This window comes from Microcebus murinus, chromosome 1 (genome assembly GCF_040939455.1).
Source record: "Microcebus murinus isolate Inina chromosome 1, M.murinus_Inina_mat1.0, whole genome shotgun sequence".
Classification (NCBI taxonomy): domain Eukaryota; kingdom Metazoa; phylum Chordata; class Mammalia; order Primates; family Cheirogaleidae; genus Microcebus; species Microcebus murinus.
In genome coordinates, this window is record NC_134104.1 from 56925033 (window position 1) to 56939178 (window position 14146).

The window sequence follows — 14146 nt, forward strand, 5'->3', positions numbered from 1 at the left end:
CAAAAACTCAAAGGAAACAAAAGGAAGCATGCCCTGTGGATATCTGAAGAAAGAGGTTCCACTACCAAGATCAGAAGAGCAAAGGCCCTCAGGCAGGGACTGGCATGTTTGAGGAACAATAAGGAGGTGAGTGGGTCTAAATCAAAGTATATAGGGGAAGACTGGTAGAAGAAGCCAGAGATGGCCTTTAAGACGATGTAAAGATTTTGGATTTTAATGTTATTCTCTATTTTGTTAACCACAACTAAAAATTATTCTAAATAATAAGTCAAGAAAGAAATGTTACTTAAGTTTTGGTGTCATGCTCCCAGTATATTCTATTCCTATGCTTTTTCCAAAAGATTCTATTTTATGATTGTTCTAATCAGTAATTTTTAAAATTGAAAACAATATGCATATGGCAAAAATGTAAATTATATGAAGGGATATGTACCAAAAAGTACTATTCTTCTTTGCTTTAGCTCTCCAGACTTGAGTTACTTGTTTATCCTTCCAGAAATGCCTTATGAAAATATATGCCCGTATACACCTTTGCTATAAAAACAGATAGAAGGACATTATAAACGATATATTGCATTTTTTAAAGTTAAAAATGTATCTTGGAAATACTTCCATACAGACCTTAGAAATCTATCTTATTTTTTCTAATGACTGTATTTATTCTATTTACCAATCTATTACTGATAAATATTAAAGCCACCTCATAGTCATTTCTGGTTTTTATTCTCCAGCTATTAAATGTTGCAGTGACTACTTAATTTCTACTCCACTATCTTGATTATTAAATATCTCTAGTATTTTACAGATAGTTCTTTTCATGTAGGACTCACTGTGATTTAGTCCCTTGTGTGGCAAGTTATAGTTCTGGGTTCCTTACACTCACTGAGTCTCAACAAAGACCCAATACATAAACCCAGGAAACTCTTTAAGAGAAAAAAAAAATACTGTCCTTTGCTAAAATAAGAATCTAAACAAAGGCAGAAGCTGATAAGGCCCAGCCACCTGCCCCTCTACTGGAGGTGGGGCAGAGCACAGACAAATAGGAAGAGAATCTTAGGCTGCTTGGGAGCCACATACTGATTTCCCTTACACATTCTAGGACATCAAGGAAGTGAAATGTTAGGGTTGTCTTTCTTCAGAGAAACTTGGAGGAACAAAAGCCAAGAGCAGGAAAATGAGATTTTACTGAGCAGCTACCATAACACATTGAGATGTGGGGGAAAAAAAATCAGAAGACATAGTGTGCCACTGTGTTAAAGAAACAGAAAGTACATCTTTAAAAGACTGAAAAACACATTTATGTAAGTCTGAGTCCACTCTGTAGGGAAGGATGAAAAGAAACTGAAGTATAAGTCCCTTCCAAGGGAGATGATGCTGAGAAGCATGATGAGGTGGCTCTTTCAAAGCCTAGGCAGCTTCGACACTGAGAAGCACCAGCTACTACAGCAGAGATGGTGAGAAAATTGAGGGGACTGGTAGAAAGACTCTTAATAAAACAGTATAAAGAACCACTCCCCAGCACATACACAAGTCCTATGCAGCTGGATGACTGTCCTTTCCTGTCCCAACTGCAGGAGACACGTTCATTTTCTATGAAATTTGAACCAGAGACTTTCAATTTCAGGAAAACTTGGCATAAAAGTGGACAAGATGAGGCCCCTAAGTGAAAACAGGGAGTCGAGTAAAACTTTGCCTACTAAAGCATGAGACTGTCTGGCCCCACCCCCACCCAGCCCCCAGAATAACGTCAATCAGGCTTATATTCCTCTTCCCACATTCCTACTCCCAGGTAGGGGATGGATTCATTCCTCTCTGTGGGAAAAAAAAATTTAATATTTGTCCTACAAAAGAAAAAAACTACAAATACTAATATTTTTCAGTTCCACAACAAAACTAGAGCACTATCTAATCATATAACATTTAGGGCCACCAAAGACAAGGCTATTCAATCAGCTTTTTAATGCCTCATTCTCAAGTATGAAAAAACAGCTACATGTCACTAAATATTTAAGGAAATCCTCCAAAAAGAAAGACAAAATATCAAAACAAAAGAGGAAAAAGGGAAATCAGAGGAAACAAACCCAGAAAATTGAAGAAAACTTCAGGAAAAAACCTAAGTAACATTCAGAGATGAGAAGATTATATCTACAAACATATGGTATGAAAAGTCACAAACAGATAATAAGAAAAATGACTCTTGGAAACTAAAACTATGAGAGCTGAAATTAAAAACAGAAGAGTTGGAAGAGACCAACCAGTTGAGATTGAAAAGGAAGACAGAGGGTTTCAGAAGTAAAGTCTCAGAGGAAAAAAAGGGAAAATGGAAATTATGTGGTACATTTAACCACATAGAAAACTGTACTAAGAGAATGTTGAAAATGTGGGAAGAATTAAAGATAAGTATATGGAAAATTATGCAAATGAAAAACTATGAGGCAATTATTTACCCCAAAAACCCAAAAGTTACAAATGGACAATATTTACACAGTCTTAATAACATAAAAACCGAATACCAATTTTAACCAAAAGTTGTGATGGAATTATATTGGGAGGATCAGAGAAGAGGAAGCTGGGGGAAAAGCATAAAAGGAAGTTGATAGATAATATCTAAAATGGTAAAATTGGCCAGCCGTGCCTATAATCGTGCACTTAATCCAGCACGTGCTCATGCCTAGAATCCAGCACTTTGGGAGGCCAGGGTAGGAAAATCACTTGAGGCCAGGAGTTTGAGACCAGCCTGAGCAACATAGCAAGACCCCGTCTTTACCAAAAATTTTTTTAAAAGAATAAAAATTAGCCAGTTGTGATAGTGCATATCTATACTCCTAGCTACTCAGGAGGCTGCAGTAGATCACTTGAGCCCAGGAGTTCAGTGAGCTATGATCAATGAAAATGGAAAAATGAAGATACAGCAACATAAGTATGTTATTTAGAAATGTAACAGTAAAAACTAGAAGACACGGTTGAGAATAGTTGCCTTTAGGGAACTGTGTTTGGGTTGGGAAGCAGGTAGGAGAGTAATGTTGTCTTAAGCTTTTTAGTGCTATTTGCTATGTGTGGTATTAATTTTTGCATATATTAATTAAAAATTAACAAAAAAGACTATTACAAATTATGATATCCCATTATACTAGAATATTATATAACCATTAATGAAAGGAGCTTATATCAGGACAGGAATCTACAACCAAATGTCCACTGTGTACCAGAGTGAAAGTGACAAAGCAGGTTATAAAACAGCACTGGATATATATACACAAAGATTCATAAAGCAGTATCTGAAGAGATGTGTAACAACACTGTAATAGTGGTTATAACTTGGGAATTATAAATAACTAAAAAATTTATTTTTTAAACTTTTTTATGCTTCCACATTGCTTCAATTTTTTGTTGTTTTCGGTGAGCATCCTTTATCCTCATTATTGGAAAAAAAATTTTATTGGAAAAAATTAAAAGGTATCTTCATTACAGAAAACTGTCACACTTGAAGATGAGATTTCAAGTACTAGTTGAAGTTGACAGGGTATGGAGAATAAATTAAAGAAGATATCCTTGGAAAAGTCTAGTTAAGAATTTAAAGAGAATAAAGAACATGCATTGGCAGAAAAACAAAAGAAATGCTTGGTAAATAGAGTGGCACATATATAAACATAATCCTGGGATTAATTTAGTAATGGAAGAGAAAACTCAATTTAAGAGTCGAGAAATTGTATGGTACATTTGACCATGTAGAAACTATTCTAGAGATTGTTGGAAAGAATTAAAATTCTAGAGATTGTTGGGAAGATTTAAAAACAGCTATATAGAAAATGAAGCAAATGAAAAACGAGGCAATTAGTAACTTCAAAAAACCATAAATATGTTAGCTGGGTGTTGCAATTTAAAAAAAAAAAAAAAAACCATAAATGGCAAGGAACAGAAATAATCATTCTAAACATCAAAACAACTTAGGGATTTGCCTATTCACAAGTGACGAATGAAATATGAGTGGACTTCTTACCTGCTTTAGGGCAGGAGAACACGGGATCAGCTCTCCTATTCTGTTTATCCCAGCATTGATTTTCTTCTTTCTATGCCTCTCCACTAGATAGGAGGAAAAATTCATTTATCAAAACTTACACTACTCTGCCAAAGTGCCCCATTCTCCTTGGGTAAAAAACATTTAGGTAAAGAAATCCCAGTCACGTGTGGTGGCTCACGCCTGTAATCCTAGCACTCTAAGAGGCTAAGGCGGGAGGATAGCTTGAGGTCAGCAATTCAAGACCAGCCTGAGCAACAGAGAGAACCAGTCTCTACTAAAAATAGGAAAAATTAGCCAGTCAACTAAAAATAGAAACAAAAAATTAGCTGGGTGTGGTGGCTCGCACCTGTAGTCCCAGCTACTCAGGAGGCTGAGGCAGGAGGATCACTTGAGCCCAGGAGTTTGAGGTTGCTGTGAGCTAGGCTGACGGCACGGCACTCACTCTAGTCCTGACAACAAAGTGAGACTCTGTTTCAAAAAAAAGAAAAAGAAAAGAAATCCCTAAAAAATGCTTATCAAACATTATCTCCTAAAGACAAATAATGTAATAAGTAAATAAGATTTCTAAAAATGTCATATTTTAAGTCCAGTGTTATACAAACTGATATAAGCAATACTTTTATTAGCATTTTAAACAATATCACTGATAATTAAATTCAAATTATAAATAAATAGGAATTGCTAATATTGTACTACTATTAGACCATTATTCCATTATAGTTTAGTTTACATAATTACTAACAATTTTAATGACAACTAGATTTATTTATTTATTTATTTTGAGACAGAGTCTCACTCTGTTGCCCAACTAGGTTGTAGTGATGTAGTCATAGCTCACTGCAACCTCAAACTCCTGGACTCAAGTGATTCTCCTGCCTCAGACTCCCAAGTAGCTGGGACTACAAGTACACACCACAACACCTGGCTAATTTTTCTATTTTTAGTAGATATGTGGTGTTGTTGGTAATGTGGGAAGAATTAAAAACAGCCATATAGAAGGCTGGTCTTGAACTCCTGAGCTTGAGGGATCCTCTTGTTGGCCTCCCAGAGTGCTAGGATTACAGCCATGAGCCACAGTGCCTGGCCTGACAACCAGATTTAAAGAATTCACTAACAAGCTATTAAAAAGCTGCCTCTTTATGGCAAATGTACAACTGAGACCTTCCTAGACAGGTTAAAGAATTGAAACACTTTTAAGATGACCAGAGGGTCTTTTTAGAATATAAACAGCTATTGGTTATGACTTGAAATAGACAAGAAAGGCATTGGTTTGGTTTACTCTATGGGACATCTCCACTTTGGCCCCACAGGATCTTTCCCATCTAAGAAACTGGGCAACTGACAACTTCTCAATCAACTGCAAAATGTTCCAGCCTTATGTGCCACAACTTTAAAAGGGGCAAAAGAATACAAAAGATTACACAAATAATTTCTATAAAATGCTGTAAGTAGAAATGTCAGTCTTGTTTATTTTCTGTTAGAAAGTTTTCTAAAACCTTCTTTTTTAACAAAGGATTACAGTGCTTCTAAGAAGATGATCTCAGATTAGAGCATGAGTAGAACTTGTTTTGCAAAATATATACTTTATGATCTAGCAGTAAGGGCAACCATTTTTATGACATCCAATTATTCTCTCTTAGTAAGTTATGGTAAGGACATATCTATGGCACCATGTGACAGGTGATTCTAATCAAAAAGATTTAGCTCATATGGCCAAAAAAGATTAGATTTAATTCGTACAGCCAAGAAAAGCAAAGCAATAAACTTTGGCTTACCTTTCCTCTGAATTCTCTAACAACAGTACATGCAGTATGTGTTATCTAAGAGCAGATTTTTTAATGTGTGGAGATTTTTTAAAAAATCAGCTCTTTAACCCTAGCAATAAATGGGTTTTCAAAGGCAATAAGCTCCTCATTCTGGGAAACATCAATATCCCACCAGCATTCAACACATCTTTCTATAGATAAAATTTTCCCAAGTGCCCTTTCCTTAGAAAAAGGAAGATATCATTTATACAGTAATAGAAATTAATGTATAAAATAATTTTTTTATATCCAAATGCACTTCTGGATGGAAAATGAAATGTTAAACAATGTGTCAAATTTCAAATGTATACAATATTATTTCTATATATGTTTATTTGGCTTTGGCCTATAATTTCAATATTAGAGATAAAATCAAATATTTATTTCCTACATTTCTTCCTATAATCAAGAATTCCACATCTTAAGACCTATAGCCTGCTGTTCATCTTTATCTACACCTTAATGCAGCCAGCCCCCTCTAGATTTCTGCAAAGACACATACGTCCTTCATTCTATTTAGGAAAAATATATCTGGATTTGATGGGTGAAATCACTTAAAACACTAGCTCCAGAAATATATAAATCTCTTAAATTATCTAAATAGGCTACGAATCAGAAGTTGAAAAGCAAGCAAGCCATCTTCAAGAGACTCAGGGAGCATTTTTTCAAAAACAATAAAAGAACATTTTCCTAAAGCATAATGAATAATGATTCTATACTTATAACATAAAAACCTATAATCAACTGCAGTATCATTTCATTTTGAATTTAAAAAATACTAACAAGTAAAATTTAAATTGTTGTTTTTACCTGCATTGTGTGTCTCCCGGTTTTTCTTTCTGAAACAAAAAGTATAGATAAAGGTGACACAGAAATAATAGGAAAGCATCCTCATCACTTTATATTTTTTTTTTTTGAGACAGAGTCTCACTTTGTTGCCCAGGCTAGAGTGAGCGCCGTGGCGTCAGCCTGGCTCACAGCAACCTCAATCTCTGGGGCTCAGCGATCCTACTGCCTCAGCCTCCAGAGTAGCTGGGACTACAGGCATGCGCCACCATGCCCAGCTAATTTTTTGTATATATATTTTTAGTTGGTCAATTAATTTATTTCTATTTTTGGTAGAGATGGGGTCTCGCTCAGGCTGGTTTCGAACTCCTGACCTTGAGCAATCCGCCCGCCTCGGCCTCCCAAAGTGCTAGGATTACAGGCGTGAGCCACCACGCCCGGCCTTATATTTTGAGAATCATAAAAATACATTTTACAAATTTGTATACATTGCATCAATAAGAAATCATCTGAAGAAAAATTTTCTTAATACATATTATGTTATAAAAGCCTAAGAGCAGACATCACAATGTAAATTTCGAAACCACAATTTGTGGAAGTAACTCTCTATTCTTCCACACACAGAAGTCATAGGTTAGGAAGTAAAGCAATCAGGGAAAACTTTATTTGGAAATGTAATTTAGCTGCTAATAAATTCACAAAGTGACGTGCCAAGTAGGTGACTTCTGATGTTTGTCCTGGCACCTGGGCGGGAGTGGGTGTGGGTGTGGGTGCGGGTACGTACAAGAGAAAAGCAACAGTAGAGAGTAGCTTTGTAATCCCTAAGGAGGAAAATGTGGCAGCTAACAGCACCCATGCACTGACAATTTGCATTTGAGCTGTCTTTTTTATTTGTGTACCTTAGATCATACAAACTCTTAAATTTTCTTGAAAGCCAATGTACTAAAAACATTGATTTTCTCTTTTATGCATAATTACCCAATACATCAGCATTCTCTAATAGCTATTTGATAAGGAAAGAGAATAGTGATTTTAATATTAGTAAAAGCATTGATCATGCAATTCTAAGCAGAAATGTTATCCAAAATGCTGGGAATTCAGAAGGCAGGTTATGTTATATAAAAAAATAGGAGTTAATATTGTGGTGATATGCATATTGGTATTAATGGAATGGAATGTCACAAAATGTCTACTCGAACTGAATACAATGTAAACGGACTTAGGATATCCAAAAGCTAATACTATATGCAAGTAAAAATGTCATTAGAAACTAAACATTTAGCATAGATTTGGTAATATACTATTTAAACTACTGATCGTCATTCTTTCTTGTAATACCGCTAATAGAATGAGGAGGAGAGGTAAATTTTAGCCATATACCCCCTTCGGTAAATCTATTTATTTAATATTTATTTACATGTTATTTTTGAAAACGAATGATTTTCTAGGTATCCACATAAAAGTTCCTTAAGGACTACCTACTTAGCAAAATAGGAACTAATTCTGCTTCTTATTTGCCCAAAGTACATTAATTTTGGACTGTGGATACATACCTGTGCTGCTTTTTTGTAGGAGTCTCATTCTCTGTCATTTCTGGCATGGTTACAGTGATAGGAACCTATAAAAAGATAGAAAGACACGCCAGAAAGTTTAGTTATTCTAGACTCTTAGAAAAGTTGATCAATAACAATTTGATTTGAATACCAAAATGCAAAAAAATTGACACTGAAAAAGCACTGGATTAAATGTTGGGGATAGAAAGAGAGGTATAAGAAAGCAGGACAAAAATATTATAACTAGCAAATGTAGAACATGGTGAATGTCAAATGTGAGGTATAGCCAGAAAGCCCTTGAAAAGATTGGAGTAAAGAAAGATCACTGCAGACTTGGAAATCAAGAAAAACTTAAAGAGGATATAAATTTGAGCAAGAACTGGAAAGACAGGTAGAACATACGAGCTAAAGCAATCCTGCCTCAGCCTCTCAAGTAGCTGGGACAACAGCCATGAGCCACCATGCCCGGTTAATTTCTTCTATATATTTTTGGTTGATCAATTAATTTCTTTCTATTTTTAGTAGAGACGGGGTCTCACTGTTGCTCAGGCTGGTCTCAAACTCCTGAACTCAAATGATCCTCCCGCCTCGGCCTCCCAGAGTGCTAGGATTACAGGCATGAGCCACCAAGCCCGGCCAGAAAAGTATGTTCTTTGTCCATGATAATGAAGTGATACACAATAGTTCAATTAGAACAATGGTCACCACTCTCTGAACACAGGAAAAAAAAGTGACAAGTGCGAAACATGTAATATTCCATACATAGAAAAAGGCATTCATTTATGCATTCATTTATTGGGCTTTCTTTAACTTCAAACTGCTAGAAAACTCATGTTATCATTTGAGAATCATTAAAATCTGGGCATGAAAATCCTATGTATATTTAAAAAATCAGGATACAAAAGAATATATGTACTTTTGGGAAATATGTACATTATATGGAAGAAGCCTGAAAACAAATACATTAATATATTAATCATAGTTATGTAAGTTCAGCAATATTATAGGTGATTTCTTTCTCGTCTCTGATATTAAAAAATTTCATAATGAAAACTTTAATGCTTTTAAATCCCAGGGATTGACAACCTTTCAAAATGAGGTCTGCCAAGTTGGAATACCTGTTCTGGTATAGAGGAGAAAGTATAAGGGTAGTTTCCCATTTTTTTTTTTTTTTTCTCTGAGAGAGAAAGAAGGCACAAGTATGGAATCTGAAGTCAGAAAGCATTAGTTTAAAGTCTGGTCCTTCCATTTCCTAGCTGTCAGGTCTCAGGCAAGATACATGACCTCTCAGGACCTCAGATGGTTCATCTACAACATGGATCATAATAACAATATCTATAGTATTGGGTTGTTTTAAGAAGGGAATGAAATTATGCAGGGACAGCACAACACCATGGTGCCTAGCAGTAACAAGGACTCAATCAATATTAGCTATGGATGTTAATGAGGTATTTCAAGTTATCTTCAGCCCTAGGAAGCAGAGGGAAGTGTCCTGGGAAATAAGTGGAAGTGAATGCAGGCAAAGGGACGACAGAAAGTACTGACTGATGCAGCCTGCGGAGAAATGTGTGGTCGAGACCCATTTCCAGCAACTTATTCCTATGCTATTTTCTCACTACCATCTGTGCAGGTACCTATTGGCTACAAGCAATGCACTCACGTTAGATCACCATGGGACATGTCAATCAATCAATCAATAAAAAAATAAATAAATAATCCCCATCACCTTTCTCACCCAAGAGCTTACAGAGTTTCTTCACTTTTGATTCCTGGCTTCCAACGCCTCCCGTTTCTGATCCAAATCTATCATCTTCTGCCAGAAGATGGTCTATAGGTTATGTTTTCTTCTTACTACACAAAAGAAAAAGCAAAGAATGTTTATAGTCACTCGATGTCCATTATTAGCACATAAGACAAGGGCTGGCAACCTACAGCATATAGGCAGATTTTTAGTGGCATAAAGAATGATCCTGAGGCCGGTTGCTGTGGCTCACGCCTGTAATCCTAGCTCTTGGGAGGCCGAGGCGGGCGGATTGCTCAAGGTCAGGAGTTCAAAACCAGCCTGAGCAAGAGCGAGACCCCGTCTCTACTATAAACAGAAAGAAATTAATTGGCCAACTGATATATATATATAAAAAATTAGCCAGGCATAGTGGCACATGCCTGTAGTCCCAGCTACCCGGGAGGCTGAGGCAGAAGGATCACTCGAGCCCAGGAGTTTGAGGTTGCTGTGAGATAGGCTGACGCCACGGCACTCACTCTAGCCTGGACAACAAAGTGAGACTCTGTCTCAAAAAAAAAAAAAAAAAAAGAATGATCCTGAATTCTCCCCACCTCTTGAAAACAAACACATGCAGTTGCTCTCAAAAGTCACTTTCCAGTTGGTTACCCATGCTCCGGCCCCCTTTCTGTTTTACATGCTCACCTTTCCTTAGGTCCTCATAGCCTATTGGTTATTCCAAGTCGTCCACCTACATCTGTCTTCAAGTCTAAAATTATTTTTCCTTCAATTTTGGTCATGCCTTGTCTAATAGACTTTGGAGACTCAGGAGGGAGAAGGATGGGAGGGAAGTGAGGGATCAAAAATTACCTATCAGGTACAATGTACACTGTTCATGTGACAGGTATACTAAAAGCCCCAACTTCACCACTATACAATTATTCATCCATATATCAAAAAACAACTTGTACCCCCTAAATCTACTGAAATTTTAAAAATTTAACAATTTACTGAAATTTTAAAAATAAAAAAGATAAGTAAATAAAATAAAATGATCTTTCCTTCAATTTCCCACCTCTCATTTCTCTCTTGTAAGAGTGACTAAAACTTACTCAGGAACTTTCCGTGAAGGCGGTAACAATAAGAAGACAGCCCTCAGACCTGTGCATTGCATGTGCTCTAAAAAAAAAATCTAGATTTGGGGGCTTCATCCCAGATCTAACCGAAAGGATGCAGTTCCAGCTACTTGAGAGGCTGAGGCAGGAGGAGTGCTTGAATCCAGGAGCTTGAGGTTGCATTGAGCTATGATGACACCACTGTACTCTAGCTGGGGTGATAGAGTAAGACTCTGCCTCCAAAAAAAAAATGTACTGGAATAAGGAACTATATTTTCATAAATCCTTGTCTACTTATTAATTAACTAATAAAGAAATGACATTTTTATGTAATATTTATATAACTAAATACAAATATACCCTTAAAAATATTTAAAGTCCCATGAGTTTTAAAAAATACCAAAATATTATATTAATAATATATGAATTATGTTTTTATAGTCTCAGAAAGAATTATTTCTAAAACTAGTCAAACTCAATGATTCCCAAAATGTGGTCCTCAGATCATCTGCATCAAAATCACATCTTTTCAAACATTTTTTCTCCTTGAAGTAAAACTTACAAATAATAAATTGTACAAATCTTAAGTATAACATTCAGTGAGTTTGACAAATGCACACATTTGTGTGACCCAATCCCACCAAGGTACAGAACATCATCAAAGGCTTTTTCATGACTCTTCCTAGTCAGTCCCTTCCCCTACTGCAGAGGCAACCAGTACCCTAATTTTTTTCACCATAAAACTTTATATAAATGTATTAATTGTATTGATTGAAAATTATTTTGTGTCAAGCTTTCACTCAGCATGTTTTGAAATTCATCTGGTAGTTTGTTCCTTTTTATTGCTGAGTATAAATATGTAACTGCATATGAATTTATAACAGAGTTTGTTTATCCATTTTTCTGTTGATGGACACCTAGACTGTTTCCATGTTTTGGCTACTGCAAATAAAGCTGCTATAAACATTCTTTTTTTTTTTGAGACAGAGTCTCACTTTGTTGCCCAGGCTAGAGTGCCCTGGCATCAGCCTAGCTCACAGCAACCTCAAACTCCTGGGTTCAAGCAATCCTCCTGCCTCAGGCTCCAGAGTAGCTGGGACTACAGGCATGTGCCACCATGCCCGGCTAATTTTTTTCTATATATTTTAGTTGGCTAATTAATTTCTTTCTATTTTTTAGTAGAGACGGGGTCTTGCTTTTGCTCAGGCTGGTTTCAAACTTCTGACCTTAAGCTATCTGCCCACCTTGGCCTCCCAGAGTGCTAGGATTACAGGAGTGAGCCACTGTGCCTGGCCAGAAATATGCACTTCTAACAAGCTTCTCAGTTGATTCCAATGCACCCTAAAGTTTGAGAAGTATTACATTACTTTAATACTTCTTACTCTAAAACTTACACAAGCTAAGGAGCTCACAAATTAAGGCCCATATGAAAAGACCAGTGAACTTGGAATTAGGAAACCTGAGTTCTAGTTCTAGATTTGCTACTTAATAGCTAGATATCATTTATGTATGTATGTATCTATCTATTTATCTATTTAGAAATGAGAATCTCACTATGTTGCCTAGACTGGTCTTAAACTCCTGGCTCAAGCAATCTTCCCACTTCACCTTCCTGAGTAGCTAGGACATGCCTCCACACCTAGTGGTATCATTTTGTTTATCACAGCCTAAGTTTCTTCATGTGTAAAACAAGAGGACAGCACTAGACTCAGTCATTCAAGTATGGATTAATTGTACATACTGTCCTAGCAATTGCAGATATTAAGATGAAAAAGACATGTCTGCCCTCAAAAACAACACAGGCTAGATCAGAGCTATCCAAAACAACTTTGTGTGCAATAATGGAAATATTCTATATCTGCACTGTTAAATATAGTCACTACTGGACCAGGCGAGGTGGCTCACACCTGTAATCCTAGCACTCTGGGAAGCCGAAGCAGGCGGACTGCTCAAGGTCAGGAGTCCAAAACCAGCCTGAGCAAGAGTGAGACCCTATCTCTATTATAAATAGAAAGAAATTAATTGGTCAACTAATATAGAAAAAATTAGCCGGGCATGGTGGCGCATGCCTGTAGTCCCAGCTACTCTGGAGGCTGAGGCAGAAGGATTGCTTGAGCTCAGGAGTTTGAGGTTGCTGTGAGCTAGGCTGACGCCACGGCACTCACTCTAGCCTGGGCAACAAAGTGAGACCCTGTCTCAAAAAAAAAAAAATTTATATATATATATATATATACACATACATATATATATATATATATATATATATATATATATATATATAGTCACTACTAGTGAAATGTGGCTTGATAAGTGGTTAGTGAGACCATGGAACTAAATTTTTAATTGTACATAATTTTAAGTAATTTATGTTTAAATTTAAATAGCTACACATGGCCAATGGCTACCTTATTCAACAACACAGGAAAAGGAAAACATAAGTAAAAAGATAAATAACAGAAATTGATTAGTGAATGTCAACTTCCAGGTTTTCACATTGTTTACAACTATATATAAGATAGCACCACTGGGGGAAGCTAGGTGAAGAGTAAGCAGACTCATTGTACTATTTTTGTAACTCCCTGTGAGTCTATAATTATTGAAAATAAAGTTTTCAAAAGTAAATTTAAGGCCTGGTGTGGAGGCTCATGCCTATAATCCTAGCACTGTGGGAGGCCAAGGCCGATTGCTTGAGCTCAGGAGTTTGAGACCAGTCTGAGCAAGATTGAGACCCCATTCTTACTAAAAATAGAAACAATGAGGCAGGCATGGTGGTGCATGCCTGTAGTCCCAGCTACTTGGGAGGCTGAGGCAGCAGGATTGCTTGGCCCCAGGAGTTTGAGGTTGTTGTAAGCTAGGCTGACACCATGGCACTCTAGCCCAGGCAAGAGAGTGAGACTCTGTCTCAAAAAAAAAAGTAAATTTAAAATTGGTAAGTGCTACCTCAAATATTTATTTAAAAAATGCTATATGAGAACAAGGAATCAAGCATGTTTCCTGTGGGACTCAAAGAAAGCTAGGTCTTGGAAAATGGTAGGATTTTACCGTGTAGAGATGGGAGGATATCAGGTAGAAGGAAGAGCAACTGTAAGGGCAATGAAATTCCAAGAAGCTTGAGGTTGCTGTGAGCTAGGCTGATGCCATGGCAC

The 14146-nt window shown here is 36.6% G+C and overlaps 1 protein-coding gene across 4 annotated transcripts in view; it reads right to left on the minus strand.

The window, feature by feature from the left end:
* Positions 1 to 14146, minus strand: part of USF3 (upstream transcription factor family member 3) — a 49806-nt gene that overhangs the window by 16739 nt on the left and 18921 nt on the right. Inside the window, exons 2-5 of one of the 4 annotated variants that reach the window (XM_020287441.2) lie at positions 9913 to 10016; positions 8166 to 8230; positions 6637 to 6665; positions 4001 to 4083 (exon numbers count right to left, since the gene is read on the minus strand). In XM_020287441.2, the coding sequence (XP_020143030.2) occupies positions 4001 to 4083; positions 6637 to 6665; positions 8166 to 8212 (159 nt within the window). In that variant the 5' untranslated portion in view covers positions 8213 to 8230; positions 9913 to 10016. Of the gene's footprint in view, positions 1 to 4000; positions 4084 to 6636; positions 6666 to 8165; positions 10017 to 14146 lie in introns of all 4 variants that reach the window. The other 3 variants (XM_020287447.2, XM_020287449.2, XM_076001479.1) reach the window with 3 other exon arrangements.